The sequence below is a fragment of the Hipposideros armiger genome, unplaced genomic scaffold, assembly GCF_001890085.2.
Source record: "Hipposideros armiger isolate ML-2016 unplaced genomic scaffold, ASM189008v1 scaffold_552, whole genome shotgun sequence".
Taxonomy (NCBI): Eukaryota; Metazoa; Chordata; class Mammalia; order Chiroptera; family Hipposideridae; genus Hipposideros; species Hipposideros armiger.
In genome coordinates, this window is record NW_017731902.1 from 14,895 (window position 1) to 39,138 (window position 24,244).

At 36.3% G+C, this 24,244-nt stretch overlaps 1 protein-coding gene across 1 annotated transcript; it reads left to right on the top strand.

The window, feature by feature from the left end:
• Window positions 1–963: 963 nt before the first annotated feature.
• On the top strand, window positions 964–22,501 carry CCNI (cyclin I). Its single transcript, XM_019623515.1, has 7 exons — window positions 964–1,107; window positions 4,263–4,419; window positions 11,742–11,870; window positions 14,843–14,917; window positions 15,072–15,212; window positions 15,556–15,786; window positions 20,961–22,501. Exons 2-7 carry the CDS (start codon window positions 4,306–4,308, stop codon window positions 21,399–21,401), a joined length of 1,131 nt encoding a protein of 376 aa, XP_019479060.1. The 5' UTR covers window positions 964–1,107; window positions 4,263–4,305; the 3' UTR covers window positions 21,402–22,501.
• Window positions 22,502–24,244: the final 1,743 nt, after the last annotated feature.

Consider the following 24,244-nt stretch of genomic DNA (forward strand, 5'->3'; position numbering starts at 1 on the left):
CGTTTGTGAAGAATTTGTATTACTTTTTCTGTAAATTTGCCAGTGAAGTAAGCCATTTGGGTATAGGCTTTTCTTTGACAATAGTTTGTGTATTAATTCAAATTCAATCTTTTTGGTTGTTATATGGCTATTCAGCTTTTCTGTTTCTTAAATCAGTTTTGGTAGTTTATGGCTGTAGGTATTTGTCTTTTTCATCTAAATTGTCCAATTTATTTGTATACAGTTCATAAAATTCCTTTATAATCTCTTGTTTCTGTAACGTAGGTGGTAGTGTCCTCTCTTTATTCTTGATTTTGGTACTTTATCCTCTGTTTTTTCTTAGTCAATGTAGCTAATGGTTTGACAATTTTGTTGATATTTTCAAAGAACCAACTTTTGGTTTTATAGATTTTTCTGTATTTTTCCATTCTTTATTAATTTCTCTAATATTTTATTTCTTCTGGCTTGCTTTGGGTATAGTTTGCACTACTTTTTCCAGTGTCTTAAGGTAGAATGTTAGGGCATTGATTTGAGCTCTTTTTTATTCAACTTTTTTTTTTTTTTAGCTGAGCCATCCTGCCACCAGTTGGCAGCTCAGCGGCAGCTCAGCTCAGGCTGTGAATCAAACCGGGGACCCTGTTGCTTAGAGCTCACACTCTTGAGTGAGCTCTTAACCAACTGAGCCACTCGGCCGGCTCGATTTGAGCTCTTTTTTAATATAGGCATTTACAGGTTTTAATTTCCCTCTAAACACTGCTTTCATTGCATCTAATAAATTTTGGTATGTTAGGTTGTCTTTTTCATTCATCTCAAAGTATTTTCTAATTTCTCTTCATTTCTTCTTTGATCCAGATTTCTTTGTTTTAAAAAAGTTGTTAAAGTATCTAAATATTTGAAAGTCTACTAAGGACCTTAATTTAGGAGATTGGAGAACAGGAATCCTTTAAATATTATTCTTTACATGATTGTATCCTATAGGTGCCTCTCTATCCCCCCTAAAAATCTTCAAAGGAAGCCTTGTAGGGGAAGACTATTCACTAGGGGCAGCCAGCCATTGGAATGTGTTGAGAAGGCTGAAATCCTGGTGAGACACCTTGTTGGGTGTAGCTAATGGAGTGAGATCATTAGGTAAGTAAGGTTGAAGTTCTGACAAAAGCTAATAAATTACAGACTAAAATTAGGTTTAGAAGAACTTAGAAACTTAGAATATATGAAGTTCAATTTCCATTCAATATAGGTGTTTCTTCTAAGTATTTCTTGACAGATGATCATCTATTTTATTCTTCATTTCTAAGGTTAATATTTATATCTGCTTTAGATGAAATTATAGTGAGTCTGTTCATCTAATTGTGGAGAATCTGAGAAAAGTACTAAGGCAATACAATTGGAATCTTAGAACATCTCAGCAGAATATAACAGTAGATGGATGGAATCTAATATAACTTTTTTTTTTTTTAGAATACATTTAAGGTCCTAAACAAGAATGTACCAAAAAGGCACCAAAACCTCACACACAGTTGGGTGGGACAGGTGGAAGGGGTGTTTGCCTTAGAAAGTCTTAAGAGTTTTTTATTTAGTTAACCATAAATTCTATCTGAATTGATAGTGTGGTGTGGTCTCCAAAAAAATAGCTAAAAAAAAAAAAGCTAATGATCTTGACTCCATTAATATAATTAAACTGGTGCTAATTTAGAAGAGCAAGAATTGTGTCATATGAGGAACCCTTAAACAGTTTTTCCGCTATAGAAAAGATGAATTGGTGTTATCATTAGCAGCCTTCAAACATGTGAAGGATTGGCTTGCTCATGATAGATTAGACTTGGGTTTGCTTTGTTTTCTTCTGTTTTTGTTTTGGGCCCCAAAGGTTGAAAGGAACCTTTGGTTGAGTCCCTATTTCATCAGGATACTGTGCTGTAAGCGCAGTGAGTAATAGAAAGATGACATTGGTAGATGTGACCACAAAGGAATTTATGGTAGGTTAGGTAATGGGAAGCTGCTTTCAGGAGGGAGAGAAATCACACCAGATTAGAGAATCAAGAGTTGGAAGAAATTACCTTTGAAATTGGTCTTTCAGGGTAGGTATTATTGTTTCCCCTCTGTAAATTATTTACCTTTTTTTTTCTTAGTATGCAAAGAACATTGTGCTCATTATAGAAAATTTGCAAAAACTCAGAAGTGTAAAGAAGCAAAAAAAAAAAAATCATAATCCAGTTAACTGGAGGTAGTCTCCAGTAGGTTGAGTAGCAAGTAGGTGAAGTATGTATGTGAAGTAATAATAGGAAAGAAGATAGTAGTAGCTAGAGTTGAGGGGATGTGGAAATTGAAGAAGAGGCTTGTTATTTTTTGTTTTTCCAAATTAATTTTAAATTTTTATCAAAAATTTGGAACTTTCCATATGTTAATTCTAGACATGTAATTTTTTTTTTAAGCCTGTGACTGAAGCGCTCATACATATCCAGGTACACAACTGAGAAAGTGAAATAGTTATATGAGGTTTATAATGAAAAGCAGCATTCCCCTGCTGCAGGGCTTCACCACCCTTTTCTCACTCCCTAGAAATTAACTACTTTCAGCTCTTAACCTCGTTCTCGTTATTCAAGATCATATTTTCAAATAACTTGCCTTACTGCTGTTTTTTGATATTTTATTTTTAGATAATATTTATGGCTTTCTTACTATGAAATGTAAAGGTGCGGCTCTCATTCTAAGGTCTCCCAACACCCTTCATTGTCCCAATATTTGTTGAATCCCTATTTAGTATTTTCATTATTAATGCTAGGTAAATATTGTGGCATATTATTATATTTACCTTCTTGCATAATCTTTTTTTCCTGAAATTAATTACCTTTTCAGTTGCTTAGTTTTCATCAAATCTAGTTAAGTCTTTTCATATTCTACATAAGTTTAATCCATTTTTCTGCACACACAATCATAACTCTCAAATCTGTAGTTTCCTTTTTTTAAAACCCAGAGATACTTCTCTTGGACTCTCAGTTGCCTTTCACTGATCTCAACTGTGGCTCTTTAGACTTGTGCTTGTTTTAGAGTGCCTGTCACCTTACTGTTGAGCTTTCTTATCCCCGCTGTTATATGGAACTTCTGCATTGATACAAATGTTCCTTTTTTGCACTGTCCAATGCAGTATCCACTAGCTACATGTAGCTACTGAGCACTTGAAATGGGGCTATTGTGACTGAGGAGTTATTTTAACTTTATTCAATTCTAATATAAATAGCCACATGTGAGGCTAGTGGACAGACAGTATATTGGAAGCTCATTTCAAGATGCTTTCATACTGACTTTTTACTCTATGCTTTTTATGCATATTTTTGAACCATGAGAATGTATTAGTGAAAAAATCAAATAAAACTAATTTTTTTTTTTTAAGATTTTATTGGGGAATTGGGGGAGGGGAACAGCGTTGGGGAATCAGGGGAAGGGGAACAGACAAGTTGCTGTCCTTTTGTTCTTCAATCTAGTTGTGGAGGACATCACTACACTGGCCCGTGTTGGTATTATCATTGCACTCTTCCTGGCAGAGGCAGTCGGTCACCAGCCATTGGATGGCCGCTCATGGTGGCTCACGAAAGCGCATGCCCGCTGCCAGCCTACACCGGTGCCGGCGACTCACAGCAACCCAGCTCCAGGTTGAGCTGTTGTTCACCATCTTAGCTGTAGAGGGCGCAGCGTCACTGGCCCTCATGTGGGATCTGAATGGGAGCCCTGCTGCTCATAGGTGGCATCCCAAGCCAACTCCTAACCAACGCGTCACTCTGCCGGCCCAAAACTAATTTTTTAAAGTGGAAAAAAGATGATTTCATACTTAAGGGGATGGTTCCATACTGATTAAGTGGGAATAGGTGGGATTTAATATAATTTATGAAACTTTTTAATGAAGAAAAGGGTTAACAGCCCTTATCTGATTAGATTTTAAGGGGAATATTTGGGACAACTACTTCTAAGAATTCCTAGTATAAAAAACTCATGACTTAAACATTTTTTATATAGTAATAATGTTTTGATCGGAGTCCAAATATTCTGTCAGTTATATGGCCGTGTTTTTATTCTCTTTATAACTGAGTTTCAAATTTAAAGTGAGAATGCTTTAGATAACTTGCTGCAACACTTTAATATATATATTTAAAGAGCTATAAAATCCTATACTGCCTTGTAACATTCTTACTTTGTTTTATGAATTGCTTATTAAGAACCAACATATTTATACAATGTGACACTTATTCTATAATTAAATAAAGAGCATTGTTTTATATTTGATTTTATAGGTAGCTACATCAAGCTGGGAGGCAGGCAGATCCAAAGGATATCATGAAGTTTACAGGGCCTTTGGAAAACCAGAGATTGTCTTTCATGTTGGAAAAGGCACTCTCTAGGGAAGCCCAGATGTGGAAGGTAAATGTGCCGAAAATGCCCACAAACCAGGTAATGATTTTTCTTTTCACTGTATATAGATGACTTATTAGAAATAAGTGTACTACTCTCATATATAGTAGTATTTTGATATGCACTAGAGAAATACATACCATTAAAGGATATGCTGTATTCTTTATTAGAGAAACATCTTGTTTTTTCTGAAACAAAATAAGAATGAACTGTTTTTGTTTTTTTCTGAAGTTACAGCTTTAGGAAAATAGATATATCTTTTCTTTCCTCATAGTCCAATACTAACAATTGTAAGTCATTTTTATTTCTAGATTACATAGTTAGCCATGGAAGCTGAACATATATCATTGTCTTTAGGGAACAAAAATTGCTCTTTCTTTCTTGTATATTTATAAGGAGTTTAAATTACTGCCAGTGTTGGACGCTCCTAGGCAGATAGCCAACTGACCTCTCAATTACTGTTGGTCATTGCCTTTTAGGAATTTTTATATTTCTATCATATTATTATATTAGTTATTTTTTACAAATAACTATGAAGTTTATTCACTCCAAAAGCTTACAGTATAAGATGTCTTACACATATTTTTATCCCTAGTACCTAGCACTGTGCTTGGGATAAAGAATGTGGCCAAGAAATTTTTGATATGTGTAGGCGAACGAAGAGCAAAATCTAAGTTCCTCCTGTGCTGGTTTAGGTTAACCTTTGTTCATAGGTTATTGAAACCTGTATGCTTTTTCTAACTCTAGCCTGCTTCTTTCATTCTTTCCCACAAGCTGAAGATATGTTTTCCATTTACTGTTACTGATTTGTCATTTAGCAAATTGAGGATTCGTTAACTTGAATACCTTTTGTGCTAGGAGCATTTATGTTTGCTATCACATTTAATATTTCATTTAATGCTTTGAAATAGGCAGTAGTCCCAATTTGCTCAAGAGTAGCTAATACGTAGTAGAGTTATTCTTTAGGCCTGAGGCAGTTTTCTTCCCGTTAGTCTTTGTTTTCCATTTTTTGTTTTTATGTGCTTGTGTGACTTTTAGTTTATTTACAGATTCAGTTGTTCAGTCCATGTTTATTACGTACCTGCTACATTCCATACACTATTCTAGGTATTAGGGGAAACAGAAAAACAAATCCTTGCCCTTATGTTCCGACATTCTTGTAAGCCTCAAAGCTTTATTACAGCTGCCCGCAAGAACCATTCCTATCCTCCTTCTCCTGAGTTGGCATGTAACCAACAATGGCGTAATTTTACAGCATGGTCTTTGAAGGTGATATTCCAAGAAGATTGTAGTATATTGCTATATTGTCATTTAATCTGTCCTGTTTCTTCTATATTACTAAGGTAATACCAGAAAACAGAACAGTATCAACTTCTAAGAGGGATCTACTTTAGGATTTGCCTAGTAGAAGCCATACTTAATTGTAAAATGTGGGTGAGCTTAAAGTGCTGGTAAATATAGTAAAATAAAATGTTTTTAAGCTTACCTTTTGCATATAAAAGGTCCATAGTGATGTTCCCTTTTTCATTTCTTAGTTGGTGACTTGTGCTTTTTCTTTTTTGATCACTCTGTCTAGAGGTCTGTTGATTAGTCTTTTAGCTCTGTTGATTTTCCTTATTGTATATTTTTTTCTTTTTTTAAGTTTTGTTCTTATTTTCATTATTTGCTTCTGTTACTTTCTTGGTGTAATTTGCTGTTTTTTATCTTCAGGTAGATGCTTAAATAATTGATTTTCTGGCTTTTTTTCTTTTTTTTTTCCTCTTTTTTTTTTTTTCTTTTTAAAAATTTTTCTTTTTAATATGTGCATTTCGAGCTATAAATTTTCCTCAAAGCATAGCTGTCCATCCATGTCTTATTTGTTGTTAGGTCCACATATTGGGTTCTTAATTTCCATTATTATATTTTTCAGCTCTGGAATTTCCCTTTGGATTTTTTTTATAGTTTTCATTTCTCTAGTGAAATTCTTCATGTTTTTATCTATTTTCCTTCTTTTCCTCTATTTTCTTGTATATTAAGTCCTTTTCTAACAATTCAAAGATCTAGATCTTTTTGTCTTCCCTCCCTGTTTTTTCTCTTGATTTTGGTCATTTGGGGTTTTTCTCTTGTCATACCTGCTAATTATTGATTGGATGCTGGACACTATGAAAAACTGTAGAGGCTCTAGATTTACCTTTCTGCAGAAGGGTTCAGTGTTCCCTCTAGTGGACAAACTGAGTAGGATATCAATCTCTTTAATCAAGTGAGGGATTGCGCTGATTGAAGGCTGGTTTGCAGTTGCGCATGACTTCATCTACCTTTGGCTTGCCCCAACTCCTAGAGTGTAGCCAAGGATTCCAGCTGAGTGCCTGGAGTACTCACTGGGACCCGTCGTTTCTGAAGGGCGCTGAACTCTCCCCTGAACTCATTCTTGCTTCTCAGAGAGTTTTTGCTTAGCTTCTTAGGTCCCTATCCTTCCCAACCTCAGAATTTCATTCAGAAAATGTGTTAAAATCTACTGAGTGTCACATTCAGCTCCCTGGCCGTCACCCTCCCTATTAGGTTCTTGACTCCTCAAGTCTCCAGATTTTGTCTCTAGACTTGTAAGACACCCCAAAGCCCAGTTAGTTTCTTTGCTCATACTCAGCCACTTGCCATACTCACAGGATGGGCCAATGCCCTGAAGGAAAAGCTGCTGCAGAATGTGGACTCATCTCTTCTTGTTACCTCCTCTCCAGAATCTTGTCTCCTTAAGGCCTGGTTGTCCCAGCAGTTCTGGTGTGTTTAAAACAGGTTTTTGTTTTTGTTGTTGTTAATAGTTTTTCTAGTTGTTCTCAGCTGGAGTGTAGGTTTGCTGCTACTTACTCCGTCATAGCCAAAAGCAGAAAAAGAATTTAAGAAAAAAAAATGTTGAACTTAACAGGTGTAGCAAGAGATTTGTGGGAACACAGAAAGTTACTTCACCTAACTTGAGTTATCAGGAAAAGTATCTGGTGAGGAGTGACCATTGAAATAGTGAAGGGTAAATAACAAGGCAGGTTAAAGAGAGAGGGAAGTGTATTCCAGTCAGAGAGAACAGTATAAGCAAAGGAACAGTGATGTAAAAATAGCGTGGTAGGAGCAAGGAAGAACCATAAATACAAGTATTACTCTTACAGTATGAATTTCAAGGCAAAAAGTGATAGAAGGTGTGCATGATGACTGGAGGGTTAGGTCACAGAGGGATTTATATGCCATGCCTGGGGGATTGTACTTAATCTTTCAGGTAATGGTGAATGTTTTAGTGTTTAAAGTTGGGGAAGATTTGTCTTTAATTATCAGAATAGCATTTAGAATATAAAACCCTGTTTTTTTTTCATGTTGAATCAATTCTCTTTGGGAATAGTCATTAACCAACTTAATGAACCATCCTAACCCTATTTAAGCAATCCATTATAAGAGAAAACAGATTCCTTAATCAGGAAATACCATTTAACGTTAGCAGGTGGGTGGGCAGGTAGGCCAGCTGGGTGGCCTCCCTCCCTCCTTTCCTTCCTTCCTTCCCTCCCTTCCTTTTTTCTGAAGGGCTTTACTTAGGCACAAAACTTAACTTTCAGAAATCTATTCTGATAATATTACTGCTTATTTAGTACATGTTTGAATTTACTTGAAAAAATGATCTTAGAATCATTGTCACTTTACTAAGAGTGAGTCATCTCAAACTATTAGCTTTTGCATGTTTTTTTGTTGTTATTGTTAGTTTGGGCTACTGATGATAATACTAGCCATGTAGGAATGCTTTCTTGGCCCAATTCTCAAATTTTAGTATAAGGTAGATTAAAGTTCAAAGATATTATGATCTCTTTCATAACTAATTGAATTGGTTTAAAATAATTGTTATTTTTATTAATTTATTTTTTACTTATTTTTTTAAATTCAGGAATTGGGGGAGGGGAATAGCATTGGGGAATCAGGGAAGGGGAACAGACAAGTTGCTATCCTTTTGTTCTTCATTCTAGTTGTGGAGGACATCGCTTCACTGGCCCATGTTGGTATCATCATTGCGCTCTTCCCGGGTGAGGCAGATCGGGCGCTGGACACTGGACAGCTGCTCACGGCGGCTCTTGGCAGCTCACGCCGGCTGCAGGCCACTCACAGTAGCTTACAGCAGCCCACTGCAGCAGGGGCTGCAGCCTACGCCGTTGCTGGTGACTCACGGCAGCCCAGCTCCAGGTCGAGCTGTTGTTCACCATCTTAGCTGTAGAGGGCGCAGCATCACTGGCCCTCATGTGTGATCCAAACCCAGGCCCTGCTGCTCAGAGCTGGCATCCCAAGCCAACTCTTAACCCACACACCACTTGGCCGACCCTAAAAGAATTATTTACATGTAATATTTTTTAATTTTGTTTTTTCTGGTGTTACTAGAGCATCAGGTATTTTTAGAGGTGGGAAAAGATGAAACTAACATTTGAGTACCTTTTGTATTCTGTTTGCAATTTATATAACTTATACCATTTAGTTAAAACTATGACATGGAAATCTCTATATAACTGTGTTCCCTTGTGTTACATACTTACAGCACATTATGTCCATCTTTTGTGACACTTCTTACAATTCTATGTTTATGTTATTTGTTTAATGTGAGACACAAAATAGTCACATTATGTAATACAATCTGTCATTTAGGGATGTTTGTGCTCCTATATCCATCTGACTTAAAGGTGGAATTAATGGTATTCTTATTCCTCATTGCTACTCTAGATCATTGTTTTTTCACCTCCCTAAAAGTTTCATTAGATTGTATCACTGTCTACCTCTCCATTTGTGAATTTATTTCCTTGTCATTGACTTGTTTGGATGGCTTAGTAAACATTAGCTTTCTTATTTGTTTTGGCATTTTAGATATAAACTCATCTTGGTAGGAATTTAATTTCTCTTGAATGCTTAACTCTCTTCATCTAGAAGTTTTGTGACTGCCTTCACGTGGTTCCCAGGGACCTTTAGAGACCCCTAGTCAAGAACCAGATCTTAAAGTAGCACCACAAGGCTGTATGGAAAATGGGATATTGTAGAACCAATGACCATGCTGACAGCTGCTTTACCCAGGGCCTAGCTGTAGGGCTGTGTCAGCTTCCTCTCACCTTCCTGGAGAAGCCATAGCTTCATGTAGTAGTGTTTTGCCGCCTTTTTCAGACTCTCTTTGTAGAGGGAGAATCCAACTCCTGGCTGTATTAGCCTAACTCCAGTTTCCTCTGCCATGTTGAACAATAGTCTCTGCAGGACATAAATTTACCTACTACTCTATGCACCCAGAACCTGTTAGGCCTACAACTTCAGTCCCATGAACCACTTGATGTTTCTTTTTGATTCATGGAATTGTATTACCGAATTTCAGAGTATGGTTCCTAGCATCTTTTCCACCCACCTTAGTTTGATTGGAAGTTGGAGGAGTTTAACAATAGGTTATTGCCTCCAGGCTGATATCATTCCTATCCTTCAGAATAAAGTTCAGACTCAAAAAGGTGGCTCTTTTCCTTGCTTTGCAAATTATTCCCTCCCCTCACTTTTTTACTTCTAAGATTCAAGTTATTTACTGTCTCCTCTAAGCTTTCACTCTACTCCCAACACTGGGCCAGGTGCCCTTCCAGGGTATAGCCCTAGCACCCTGTGCATACCTCTGTTTTAACATTTATCATAGTTTTTTTCACATTTTCTGATTGTTTGCCTCACCATGAGACTTTAAGTTTTGAAGTTTAAACGGGGAGTATTCATTCATCATTGTGTTCCCAGGTCCTGTCAAATGATAGACACTTAATGTTCATTAATATGAACTGAATTAAATGTTGATTGCCAGATGTTTTCAGATTATTGTTCAGAGTCTTAACACTAGCTTAGTGGTAAGATGTTAATATAAGAGGTTGTAAACCCTTTATCTCATTTTTTGTCAGTGTTTCTTATGCAGTATTCTAGGGTCAGTCTTTATTTGACAAAAGGAATTGACCAGAAAGTGAATGTATGGCAGTTGATCTATAAAATACCAGTTATAACTGAGTTTAGAGTTAGATGTAAAAATTAGATGTGTGATTAGTTGGTTTGGCCAGTATAAAGGAACACTTTACTTTGTTGTGCTAAAGCTAAAAAGTGTCAGAGGGCTTGGAATAAAATAAGAGAAGAAAATTAGCCCATGGAATGGCAGAGATTATAATGACCACCAAGTCATGTATTTCTCACAACACTAAAGAAATCCAAATGGAAGGAGAGAAGAAATTTCAACTGAAATATTTGTTTGAGGAGATATATTGTCAAGATATACAGCCCTTCATGCTTTCATATCTCTTAATGCCCCCCTCTGTGATAGGAACTAATTTCATAAAGTTGATCCTGACTGATTAGGAAAAAGGTTTAAGATATGGTCTCTATACTTTCTAAAGAATGAGATGTCATATATTTTTTTAAGAGTTTTCCATAAAAAATGGTTATGAGTGCAAACCTTGGATTACACCTTTACTTGTTTAGAGCCCTCACTGAAAATATTCTTGCACTACTCAGAATAATTTCTGTACTTTGTTGTGTTTACCTGGCTGAAGTAGTGCTCATATGGCTCTGTTTCATTTACTATTAGTAGATTAAGTATTATTAGGGTTCGTTTTGTTTTATTTTTATGGTGCCTGCAAAACTCAAGTAAAGGTATTTGAATCATCATTGCTTTAAAGTGTGTACATTCTGAAAATTAAGACTATACTCAGTTAAAAATAATATGTAGGAAGATTAAAACAGCAAAAATGTTTTATGCTTGTATAATAATCTCTGCAGTGGTTAAGTTAGTTCAGATGAATTTCCCCTTCTTTAAATGTGTAATTTTTCTGTTGTTTCTGGTATCTTTAATTTACCCCTGTTGACTTTAGTTTTGTTTTTAATGGGCTTTTATTATGTTGTTATAGTCTATTTCTATTTCCTCAGATTGTTTAATGGCTATTTGCTGCCTTAGAAAGAAAATCACAATATTTTCTTAAGAATTAAGAAAACTTAATTCCAAAATTACTATCAGTTGATAACATTGTTACCTAAACTTTAAAATGTTATATTCCCTGAACACCTCAATTTAATTAAAGTATAGATAGATGGTGAGATGACATAGTTTTTATTTGATGACAAAATTTTATTTGATAAAGAGTGAGTATATTGGATATTGATAATAAATGCTGTACCCAGTATATAAAGTTTTATCTTCACTTACCTCATTTGATAGATTTTGAATAAACATAAAAACATTTTTTTAACATATAAACATGTATTCCATAGCATTTACTAACCTTTTATAAGAGAGAGTTCTAAACATATTCTTGATGATAACTTGAAACTTCACTTGTTCTCTTTTAATTTTATCTTTATTTGTTCCCTTATAGAATGTTTCTCCATCCCAAAGAGATGAAGTAATTCAGTGGCTGGTCAAACTCAAGTACCAGTTCAAACTTTACCCAGAAACATTTGCTCTGGCTAGCTGTCTTTTGGACAGATTTTTAGCTACCGTAAAGGTAAATATTTCAGGATACACTTAAACACAACCTCTTGTTTGAAGGTTTATATGCTAAACCAGGGGCCTTTAGTAAACATTCTATACGATGGAAAGAAGTGGAAAATCTTCATGGACATGATATATGTACCTACAAGACGACATGATGTCTTCAACTGCTTCAGATCTTCAGAAATGTTTCTAATTGTAGTCTTATTTTTTTTTTGCTACTTATATTAAGTTATTAAGTATAACTTACACTTAACCTATGAAATTTTTTATCTGATTTTAATACAAGCCATATAGCATTGGCAGAATGTTTTTTAGTCATCTTCTAGATGTGGACAGTGAATCAGACTAGAAGAGTATAAGCCTATTGCACATTTTTCTGTCACTTCTAGTTATTAAATATTGTGTGGTTTTCTGTACAATGTATAAATACTTTCTAGAGATATACATTTGGATCATAACAAGATGAATTGAACTGTCGTAAACTAACTGGTGTATTTTTGTTGAATGGCAGCATACAAATATATGAATAAGTTTTATATTATTCCTGTTGGTATACTGTTGGATTATGCAAAATGAGTCATAGTAGGCCCTCAACAGATTTCAAACAGAAAGTCACCATGTATTTAATGGGAAGGCATGAAAAAGTAGAAAAGCAATTCAGTTGTTGTCATTTTGTATGCCTAGGAATATGTAAGCTGGGGGTACTATGCTCTTTGTTATTCGGTATAAAAAAATAGAAGCTGTAGAATTTGGATGGCTGTTCAGTTATCTTTATATGTTTCAAACTTCTACTCTTAAGAGACTTAAAGAACCCTTAATTTTAATGATACTGATTGCCTGAAATCTGGGTTATCTGAGATGCCTACTTTTATCTCAGTATCAAGTCTTTCCGCCCCCCCCCCTTCCCCCCAGCTCCCTACTACAACTAGCCTTCCTTTCACAGAGAAAGAGAAAGCTGTGTTTAAGGTCAGTGTCCTTTCTTGGGTTGTATATTCTTCAAAAATTATTAATGAGCTTATTATAGTGTCTATCATAGAAAAGATTGCTACTGACCTTGATAGTAAACATTTTAAACAGATTTGGGCAAGTTTCTAAAACAATTAGAGAATTTTGCCAAGTGTAATCTCATTTTTTCATGTTTCTTACTTAATGGGTCCTGTCATATTAATAGCATCAGATACTCTTACTTAGGTATAGTCTATATTGAAACACAGAATGTAGTCATAGTTTAAGGCACTTCAAGAAGACCATGAAAGGGCTGCAACAGTGAATGTAGCTTTCCTCCTAACTGCACAGTAAAGTGCTATGAAGCTCTTTCAACGTGTGGACCCTGAGACCTATCCCAGACCTAGTGAATCTGAATCTTTAGGTGAGATCTGGGTGTCTGTATTTAAAGAATACATCCTGATGTATATTCAGGACTGAGAACTACTGTTTGTTTTTTTACACAAAATCACACATTTGCTATTGGGATTCTTTTTACTACATTTATTATTGGTGCCCCTGATTTAGGGGTTGCTTTGCCTACCCAAAGTTGTTAACTGTTGGGCTCTTTTCTTTGTAATGAAATCTGATTACTTTTGCGTTTTGGGTTTGATATGTTGTATACATGTTGTATAGGGAAGCCTGGACAACTATCTTAGCAACAAGTCTGACTCACTTCCTAGATGACTTGTGTGGTGTCCCTTAACTTCTGAGACTTCTCATCTGTAAAAAGAAGACATAATAGACATGACAATATTTATGGAAGTACTTTCTAAACTGTAATGTTTTTATTAGCATTAATTATTATTTTAAAATTAATAGTCTTGAGCCAGCTTTTATTATCTCATACAAGCAGATGATTGTAAGATTCCTAGACAGTGTGCCAGTTATACTAAGGCAATGGTCATTGACATGTTTACTAAACAAATAAATAAAGGCTGTACTGTAGCCATCAGAAGGCTTCACCAGTTTCACAAGAATGAATGTAATATTTAAATAGAAAATACATGTTGAAACAGGTTTTCTTTGTGTTATATAACTTAAGCTCTGTGTCACTCAATCTGATCAGACTAAATTGTTCTGATTATTTAAAACTGGATTCTGATGCTGGGTTGGCAAACCCTTATTCTATCAATAAGGTAGAAAGTGGGCTAATCTTATTGTAGATAAAGAAAACCGGTAAATAAATTCAAACCCTCCTGTGGGTGTCAAACTCAAGATCTTTTTTTCCTCCATTAATTGATTCTGTATATATTATATTTAGGAGCATTTCGTTCTTACCATGGAACTTGAATATATACTTTTCTGTGTGGGGGACACTTAATTAGAATATTCTTACTCATCTGCTATCATCCTATAATTTTCAAAGCATTTGAAATATATTAATAGCCTTCTTTTTATATTTCTTCTTCCTGTTTAATTCCCCTAACACCTAGTATGTTTATCTTACTGTTATGATGGGTAAAGGGAATAAAACTACCTTAAAAATACACGTACACACACATTTTTTGTGTGTTGTTTTTTGTTGTTTTTTAGCTGAGCCATCCTGCCTCCTGTTGGCAGCTCAGCGGCAACTCAGCTCGTTCTGAGAATCGAACCGCTGTTGCTCAGAGCTTGCACTCTTGAGCGAGCTCTTAACCAACTAAGCCACTTGGCCAGCCCCACATGTATTTTTTATTTGGGGGATTTTATTTATTAAAAATTGTTTTCTAAAATCAAGCTCTTCTCTGCTGGATAGAAATGAACTTTAGCTAATTAGCATTGGTTGAACTTCCAGTAATGGAATGAACCTAGTATTTTCATAGAATATCATATGGCTAGGGTTGAGAAGTTAAAAGTTAGCTCTGATCTTAGAAAGCAATGGGTGGAGTCTGATTAATTGAATTCTATTGAATGTATGCATACTTGTGTCATCTGCATATCTGGTTTTTAAAAATAAACTCCTTTAACTTTTTGAAGAATCACTGAAGTTGCTTTTTTCCCTCTTGAAAATTTTAGGCCCACCCAAAATACTTGAGTTGTATTGGAATCAGCTGTTTTTTCCTAGCCGCCAAGACTGTTGAGGAGGATGAGGTAAATATTTTCCTTTAAAAATCAGTTATGTCTCTTTTTTGAGAATTTCTCTCCATTAATTAATTGGCTTTTTGTTTCCCGAAGCAAAAATTTTAAATGAGTTTATTTTTTTCTATGCTTTCATCCCTGTCCCATTATCCTTTGCTTTGGATAGAGAATTCCAGTACTGAAGGTGTTGGCAAGAGACAGTTTCTGTGGATGTTCTGCATCTGAAATTCTGAGGATGGAGAGAATTATTCTGGATAAGTTGAATTGGGATCTTCACACAGCCACACCATTGGATTTTCTTCACATTGTAAATATACCTGAAGTCTTATTTATATATAAATATACCTGAAGTAAATATACCTGAAGTGAATAAGTAGTCCTTTTCACCAAATAACACCAAATTTATTTATTATTTTCTAACTTGGAAAGTAGATTGCCTGCTCATTTGTTTTGTTCTGATTTTTAGGAAAAGGGTAATTACTGCAACTAACCAAGGAAAAAGTAGAAATTAGGATATATGTCAAATCACTGAATCTAAAATTACAAACTTAAAAATTGAGTAATACCTGAGGTTACATCAGTTTTTGTACATACTTTACGTAAATATATAAGTAAAACCAGAATGATCTTGTGATTTTTTCCCCCCCCAGTTCCATGCCATTGCTGTGTCAAATAGGCCTCAGTTCCTTTTTAGTATGCCCAGACACAACCCGTCTCAACATTTGGATATCCTAACCGAGCTACTACTTCACTGTATGGCCTGCAACCAACTTCTTCAATTCAAAGGATCCATGCTTGCTCTGTCCATGGTTAGTTTGGAAATGGAGAAAGTCACTCGTGATTGGCTTCCTTTTACAATTGAACTGCTTCAGAAAGCACAGGTAGGTGTCAGTTTAATTGGTGTTCATTTTAAGTATATCTCTTATTGAGTGAGATACATAGGATTACCAGACAGTTATAAGACACATTTCTAATCTTGTAATGGCAAACTGTTTTTCAGAGTAGACAAGGGTAAAGTAACACACTTCAAGTTTATGGGCTAGTCGTCTTTTCTCTTGTAAAGCTTAGATAGTATTTTCTTGGTGTTTTTCAACCCTTCTCTATTACTTAAAATCTTTAAGAATCTTGAAAAATTAATATAATTCTCAATAATATATTTTTTAGTTTTGTATGAACAACTTTCCTAGCTACATTTGTAGGTTTCATTATAGTACTTCTATACTTCACTCATTTTATAAAAGATAAGTCAAAAACATAAATTGCAAGAAGTTGCTTTTAATTCAGTGTTGACTAGAAAGTGAAGTATTTGTATCAGAATTTGGCACATAGAAGCTATCTTTCTGAAAGAGGTTTTGTCCCTGGTAGTTCCTATAATTGCCTGAGATTAATCCATAACTTGTATTTGCAAATTGGTGTAAAATGTTATGGGTCAGTTGAATGTTTATCAACCATCTATATAAAATGTGAGTTTAGAGGAGAAAGTTCTCATTCAAATGGCAAGTTAGTAATGGTAATATATGTTAGCAACTACTTTGAGAGAATTCTTGGCTGGTTCTATTCTTGTCATCAAATAGAACTTAAAAGTTTAAATCTCCTGCAAACTATTCAACCAACTGAATCCATGGAAGACTTATGAATTTACTTTCCCTTTATATGTCCCTGTTTATTCTCATTTGGCAGTAGTGATTCTGATTTGTTTTATTGGATTTTAGAGAAAAGGCTTAAATTCTGAGCTTAAAAGCATTTTGTAATATAAAAGGACTAATTTTAGCAAAGAGCTTCAGTTTGAATTAATAAAACTTATAAAAGAATACTATGAAAGAAAAATGAGAATTGAATTTGGTGTTTTGTAAGATAGTTATAATTGATGATCTTACAGATGCAACCTATAATAGCAGACATATAAGAAGTACCTTAGTGCTACCTCTTAGCTCTGAGAATTTCAGACCCTAGTTTATGAGCAGAGAAGGGCTGAGAGTCTTTTTACAAAAAGGATAATGATCAGGGCAACATATTAGATGGAGCCCCATCCCTCTTCTCTGTGCTTTGTTCCACTGTTTTTAGCATGGCTGAGTTTATTCTACATTTCTGGGACATATGACGTGAATGTAACACAAGTCCTTTCTCCTTTATTAGGGAAATATGTTCTTTTAACAGCATACCTTAGATTGAAATAATTGAGAAGTGTTTCTTTCCATTGAAGTAAATACTGTAATGAAAATAAATCCTAAGAGATAGTTGCTAGTATTTTTAGAAAGTATCATAAACCACCAAATTTATTTTGCCCACCTAGAGTGTTGGAAAATGAAGTTGAGTATTAGTAATCATTACATTACATTACATTACATTAGACCGGAAGTGGGGGAAGGGACATTAATAGAAACGTCCTACATTATATTTTTTATTTTTTTATTGGTATAGATGGCGTATCTCTAAATGCCTCCTGACTTGGTTTCTGTGCCTATTCCCAAGCTAATACACAAAAAATTGCTATATAAAGTGTCACTGTTACAGAGAAAGGACAGACTTTGAAGCATCAGTAATAAGAATGTTGTAAATAGCATGTAGCTTTGAGGGCTTGTTCTCTGTTGAAGAGCACTGGAGAATCTGATTAGCCCTTTCCTATGTCTTCTGGTGGTAGAAGCAGCAAGTGTTCACTAAGAAGAAAATGTTCACTGATACTTGTTTCTCCTTTCACTGAAGGAGTATCACAAACTTGGAATTTGAAGGAATCTTCTTAGAAATCATTTCATTCAACTCTTTTAGTTTATACCTGCAGTCCAAGGAACTTGAGACTTCCTCAGAGACACACAGGACTACTTAGTAGTAAAGAAGACAAAAGAGAACCCATGCTTTTTCCATACCAACCTTAAAGCTTCTAGTCAGTGGTTTTCAGAATTTCTTTTAGAACTGGAACCCTTCCCTCACCCCCGACAAAACCATATATATATATATATATATATACACACACACACAATACAAAGTAGAAAAATACTACTTAGTGAAATATTTGGGGCAGAGACCTATTGTACTCAACATGGCCTCTTTCCTTACGTAAGCTCTTTGGACATTGTTTGAAAACTGCTGTTCCAGTCTCTTAAATAATATATAAGTAGTTATATTCACAAACATTTATTGAGAAATCAATGATCTAGGCACCAGGATACCGTAATTCTTTAAAAAACAAACAAAAAAAAGTCTCTGCCCCATGTAGTATTCAAGTTATAATACGGAAGATAGTTAAAAACAAGGAAGGTTACAAAACTAGAGATTTTTGGTCTTAGCAGTTCTCTAAACCATCGTGGACTTGTGGCCAACCCCTGTAGCCCAAACCTGGTGGCTCCTAATTCTTCAAGATTCAGTTCTGCTTTTGCTAAGTTCACCTGTGTTTAGGTAGGAACACCAGGTCTAATGTCTTTGTAATTAGACCTGTGACAAGGCCACAGTAATATCAGATATTTCTCCTGGGTTTCTGGTTCTAGTATAGGAAATTCTTGCATCAGATTGATGAGATCATGCCAGAATTACTTCTGACACGTTTTCTAGTGTTCTGGTTTAAGAGGACTGCCAATAGTCCATCACAGATATCTCATGCCGTGAAAGGGCCTCTATCACTAGCTCTGCCTATGTTCCCTCTGGACTTCAAAATTCAGTGAGTGTTCCCTGGTTTGAAAGGCAAACTTCGTCTTGCTCTTCATAGTTCTCTTGCTGCCTGTTGGCCACCATTCTGGGATAGCTAAACCTTTTTCTCTTCTTACCACTTCTCTCATTGCTCTACTTTGGTGGCTATACTCACGTCCTCTTTTTGACTGATGTGGCCCACCTTGATAATCTCAGGATATTAACCCTACCCAAATTAGTATGGTGGTCTCCCTAGTCGTTAGTCAGGCAGCAGTCCCATTAAATGATCCCTGCTGTGGTGTAGCTTAAAATTAGAGCAAGAAGTTAAAGCAGCAGCCCCTGCTCATCAGGCTCTCCCAGTTCTTCTCAAAGATGCCTAAGGTCAGACTACTGAGGTAGGATATTTCAGTGCTTCATGCTGCCCAGTGAACCTGGGTCCGTCTGAACCTATCACTTATGTCATGCTATTCTGTTCTCCCTTCCCATTAGTAACCTATTTGAATGTCTCCCTTGTAATCTTTCAATGTTTAATCTCCAGTGTCTTTCTAGCTCTGTCATTTTCTCCTAGTTCTCACCTCTAAAATACTAACTCCCTGTTTACTTTTTCACAGAGAAATATTATAGTGACATAGTCTTTTACGTGAAAAATATGTGTGTGTGTGTCATGTGTGTGTGCCCCCTCCACCCCCCAGGATTCTGCTGTGATATTATGCCTCATGATCAAGGCATTAGAATATTTGTGATACTTTTACTTTTCTAGGCCACTAAGTATCATTCATTTGCTAAAGAACAGTTCATTAAACTAGGTACTTTCTAGAAATAATATTAGTAGGCTTCTTTTTGCCTAAAATAATAGTCTTCACTTCCCAATTTCTGTCTTTCATTTCTACTACCTCTCCTTTGTAGGCTTCTTGAAGTGTACTGGCTAGGGTATCAGTTGCCTTAAAGAGCTTTGAAGACTCATCCCTCTTCTGTGTGCTTTGTTCCAGTTTTCCTGGGCTACAAGAATGAATATATTTAGAGATAAAAATAATTTTGTGACCAAATGTGTTCTTGCAGAGCATGTTATTTTCCTTTATTTTCTTTGTGGTATTGCAAACAGTCATGCTGTGTGCTGCAGGCTATATAAGTATGAATAAGATTTGGTTAAGAAATGTCCAAAAATGCTTATGAAATACACAAGACTAGAAAGTGATCCCTTTACAGTTAAATAGTAAAGATAGGCTTCCTGGAGGGCGGTGGCAGTTAGCCCAACCTGAACGAATAGTTAATACAATTTCAGTAAGTAGAAACAGAATGAGAAAGGATAAAGTAAGAAAGGGCAAGAATTGTACAGAATAGAGAGCAGGCCCATTTGCCAGGAAAGGTGAGTACAAATTGGGATATGCTAGGAGATAAGGCTGGAAACAAAAGGTGGGGTAAGATTGTGGAGAGCCTTATTATCAATCTTAGGCTAGCTTATTGCTGGTAGGCATTGGGGTGCCACTAAAGAAATCTGAACAAGAGAGAAATATACGTTGCTAGAGTAAGATTATTTTGACCGCAGCTATATTTACAGGGAGAGGAGAGCAGAGAGACTAATTAGACTCTTTACAAGAGGTAAGATTTTAAAGGCCTTCCATGTACAGTCATTATGCTAGAAACCTAAGGAATAAAAATGAATATGAAACAATGCCTACCTCTTGGGATCTTGTAGTCTATAATGGAAAAGCTAAATGTTTAAATAGATTATTCTACTATAATGTGATAAGTTTGATGACAGGTTGATATAGAAATAGATGATCCTGGACTTCGGGTGTGTAGGAGGCTGGCAGGAGTAAAGGGTGGCTTCAGAAAGGAAGGATACCTGGACTCCTCTAAAGGATAACAAGGAGTTAGTGTAACCCCCAAATTAAAAACATTTCTTCCTAGTGTCAAGCCTGTTGTCTTCCACAAAAATAGGACTTGTCAAAAGTTCTCATTTTCTGTTTTATTTTAAAGGCCAGACAGCCTTCCCCATCCTTTATTTAAATTTTTTCTTGCCTCTGGCTCCTTCCTTAAATTCTTAATAAATTTTGTGTTTATCTGTATCTTGGTCTTCACTGAAGAGACTCGAAGAGGCAGTGTGTGAGGTGAAGGTCCTACGCAGGGGGACTAGACTGAACAAAAGCTAACGTCTATACTATATAGCAGTGAACAAGAGAATAGTTTCTGCTTTTGTGAAGATGTTCAGCATACAAATGCAAATACAGAATTCAAGTTCCAAAGAGATTTATATTAGAAATACAGATTTGGACATAACTCCTAAGGCTGGAGGAATAGACGAGTTTGAGGTAGAAGATAGGGGGTGGGAAAAAAGAAACCTGGGGGTCCAAGGGGCACAGGGAGGGAAAGCGGCCAGCAAAGATGACAGAGCATTCTACATTAATCATCACCTTTTTCCCCTCTGGCCCAGATGGATGTCTCCCAGGTGATCCACTGTCGGGAGCTTCTGGGACATCACCTTTCTACTCTGCGGTCTTCCCTGCGTCTAAATTCCGTTTATGTCTACCGTCCCCTCAAGCACACCCTGGAGACCTGTGACAAAGGAGTGTTCAGATTACATTCCTCCTCTGTCCCAGGCCCAGTTTTCTCCAAGGACAACAGCAAACCAGAGGTGCCAGTCAGAAGTACAGCAGCCTTCTGTCATCTCCCATCTGCCAGTGGGTGCAAACAGACCTCTGCTAAGCGCAAAGTAGAGGAAATGGAAGTGGATGACTTCTATGATGGAATCAAACGGCTCTATAACGAAGATAATGCTTCAGAAAACGTGGGTTCTGTGTGTGGCACTGATTTGTCAAGGCAGGAGGGGCAGGCTTCCCCATGTCCACCTTTGCAGCCTGTTTCTGTCATGTAGTTCAGGAGTTACTACTTTGTGAATGGGAACATGGAAAACCAGGGAAGGCTGGATAAAGGTTTACCTTATCGGGCTGATTTGAAGTGAGCCAGAAAAAAAAAGAATCATTTACTTGTGTGGCTAATTATAATTCAATGTTATTTAAGCACTTAAAGACCAAAAGAGTGTAAAATTCAAAAGATCCAACCATTTTTTTGAAGTAAAAAATTTCTTTGTATATTTTTCAGTTCCAACCTTCCCTGCTAAAATGTAATGTCGATTGCCTTGTCAATAATTCATTCAGTGCTTTTTTTTAAAAGCTCTAAAATTCTTAGCTAGCAAACCTATCCCCAGTGTCCTGACTTAATTTTCCTCTTGCTTTCGCTTGCTTCTTCATTAAATACTTAAATGAATTTTATGCATGTTGATCTTATAGCCTGACTTCCACAGATTAGGAAACCATCAAAATTATTTTTTAGCAATTTAGTGAACAAATTATTCCAGTTTAACAGCCATGTTTTAATCCATGATTCAAATTCAGATTAATCTGAAAGGATACTTTAAAATTGCCCCATATGAATTAGAGGTGGTAATATAAAAAGGACTCACATTACCATGTTGATTTCTGTGTTTGTCTTATTTCAATATCTAGTGTTTGGAAATGAAATTTTTATTTATCTTAAGCTTAAAAGTGGCATGTAATTAGGACACTCAGATTTGTTGAAAGCATTTTTGACATTTATACTAAAATTTGTGATCAAGTTAATGTATCCAGGTGCTCACCAAAGAAACATGTAACAACTAAAATTTGATTTATTTTTTGGGTAACTGATCGGCTCCTTTTCACAGTATAATCAGTAGGAGAGACTGTCGAGATATTAGGGCAACTCTATGATCTGGGTCTGTAACATGTAATAACTGAATTCAGTGCCCTAGTTTTATGTTAAGCTATTAGGATTTTCTTGATAAAAGTTATTCCCTCTGCCTCCCAAGCCTATCTGTATTTCTCTTAATGCCTTCTGGATCCTGAGCTCCCTGTGCAGTCTGAATAAGGTATTGCAATCAGAACCAACCATGTGCTGATGATAAAAGCCTCTGGTAGCAATAAATGTTGTCCTTAACGGTTGTGTCGCTCATTTTTTCTCTGCTTGCGAAGAGGTGCAAGTTCCTGATTGCTTAGGCACTGCTATTTAAACTGGGAAATGATAAAAATCCTAGTAATGCGCTTTACAGAAACTAAAACATGAAGAAAACGGGATTTAATGATCCTCTGTGAGGGATGTAGGTTTTGACATAAGGATTTCTCCTTTATTTTCTCATTGGTGAACTGTGGACCTTCCAAACAGTAAATCTCATCTTAATGGAACTGTTTGTGAGGGCAGGCACAGACCCACATCTAGATAGCTTGGCATTTTTAACCTACCGATTTTGTTCCGTTTTAACAGAGGAAGAGTATTGTCAGGTCAGCTTTCTTGAAATTCTAGGTAGTGTTAGCTACTTTGACCTGCTTACGACTTTACAAGCCAATCAAAAGGAAAACTTTTACTTACACATGTAAGTGAAGGGGGGAGGGAAGACAGCAAGAGACTGGCTGTGCAGATTCACATGTAAAAATCCCACTTCTCTACGGGTTCTGCTGCTGCTCAGTTGTGGGAGCTTCAGGAAGTTAGTACATATGTTCATTTCTGTAAAGTAAATGGCACTTGATTCCCATCCACTTAACAGGTAACAGTTTTGTTATGTAAAAAGCTAGTGATAAAATTGAGTCTAGGGTCACAATATCTCTACAGGTTAAACAGAAGTTAGGATAGTGATCTGAATTTCTTGATCTTGTTTTCTGAACTTACCCATTCGGAACAGTGTTATTTCCATGGGAAACTGAATTGAGGTGGCTGGGCTGCTAGCTCTTAGGTCTCAAAGCTTATTTAATCCATAGTTCAATGAAACGATAGCACTTTGGGAGACCAAACCTCCCGAGCACTGCTCCAGGGACCTGAGCTACCTTGGGCTCTTGGAGAACTTTGGCTCTGAGGGGTCTGAACTCATGGACTGAACAGAAAAACACAATATTCTTGAACTTTTCATTAAGAATGTTCCTGCTGTTAAATTAGATCCTGCTTTGCCTGAAACTTCTCATTAGCCTGTCCCAAGTTACTTGATTTAAATCTTGGCATCACATCACAAAGTATTCTCTTCAAGATTGACCTTTATGGATCACAGTTGTGTTTCTTCCTGTTGGTTAGAAAACCTGTCATTCCCTGAAGCCCCCCACAAAGGCAAGAGAATGAACTTGATGGATATAAATCATTCTCTTATCCTCCAACAGAAAAAGTGAAAGTACACGTGCTAACTCTTGAAGATTCGAAGCTAAATATTGTACTAACTTTATTCTCTTTGCAAGATTGGTATGAAGTTGGGATGTCGTGAATATTTGGGGAGGGGCAGGGGGCTGCAACGGGGAGTGCCTCCAAATGTCAGATATAACTGACTTATCAGAAACGTTCCTGACAGGATGCCTTTGGCTCTGAAGGAAGCTAGACGGTAGCTCTTCACTCAGCCAATCTGATGAGAATCTGAACCTCCATCCCCACTGTTGAGGGAATTAAGACACTGGTGCCTGCGCCCCACCCCCCGCCAACCTATTATTTCTTCTCTCCTATGTTGTTAGAACCTACACACAAGTGTGTCCTCTCTACTCTTTTTCATGCCTGGATTTTCAAGCTTTTTAATGGACTTATTTTGAAACTCGTGCTTGAGCATTACTGCCCAAAGCAGCACAGTGGCCTTTCATTTAAAATGTGATTAAGTCACTGATGCTTGGCCAACATGATAGAGAGCTTATCTTTATCCTTAAGGTAGTTTGT

What these genes read in the sequence shown, in the direction of transcription:
- CCNI (XM_019623515.1), top strand. Translation starts at nt 4,306, where the DNA reads ATGAAGTTTACAGGGCCTTTGGAAAACCAGAGATTGTCTTTCATGTTG. An exon ending in CGAAAATGCCCACAAACCAG is followed by an intron (nt 4,420 to 11,741) that starts GTAATGATTTTT and finishes GTTCCCTTATAG; the next exon opens with AATGTTTCTCCATCCCAAAG. An exon ending in GATTTTTAGCTACCGTAAAG is followed by an intron (nt 11,871 to 14,842) that starts GTAAATATTTCA and finishes TGAAAATTTTAG; the next exon opens with GCCCACCCAAAATACTTGAG.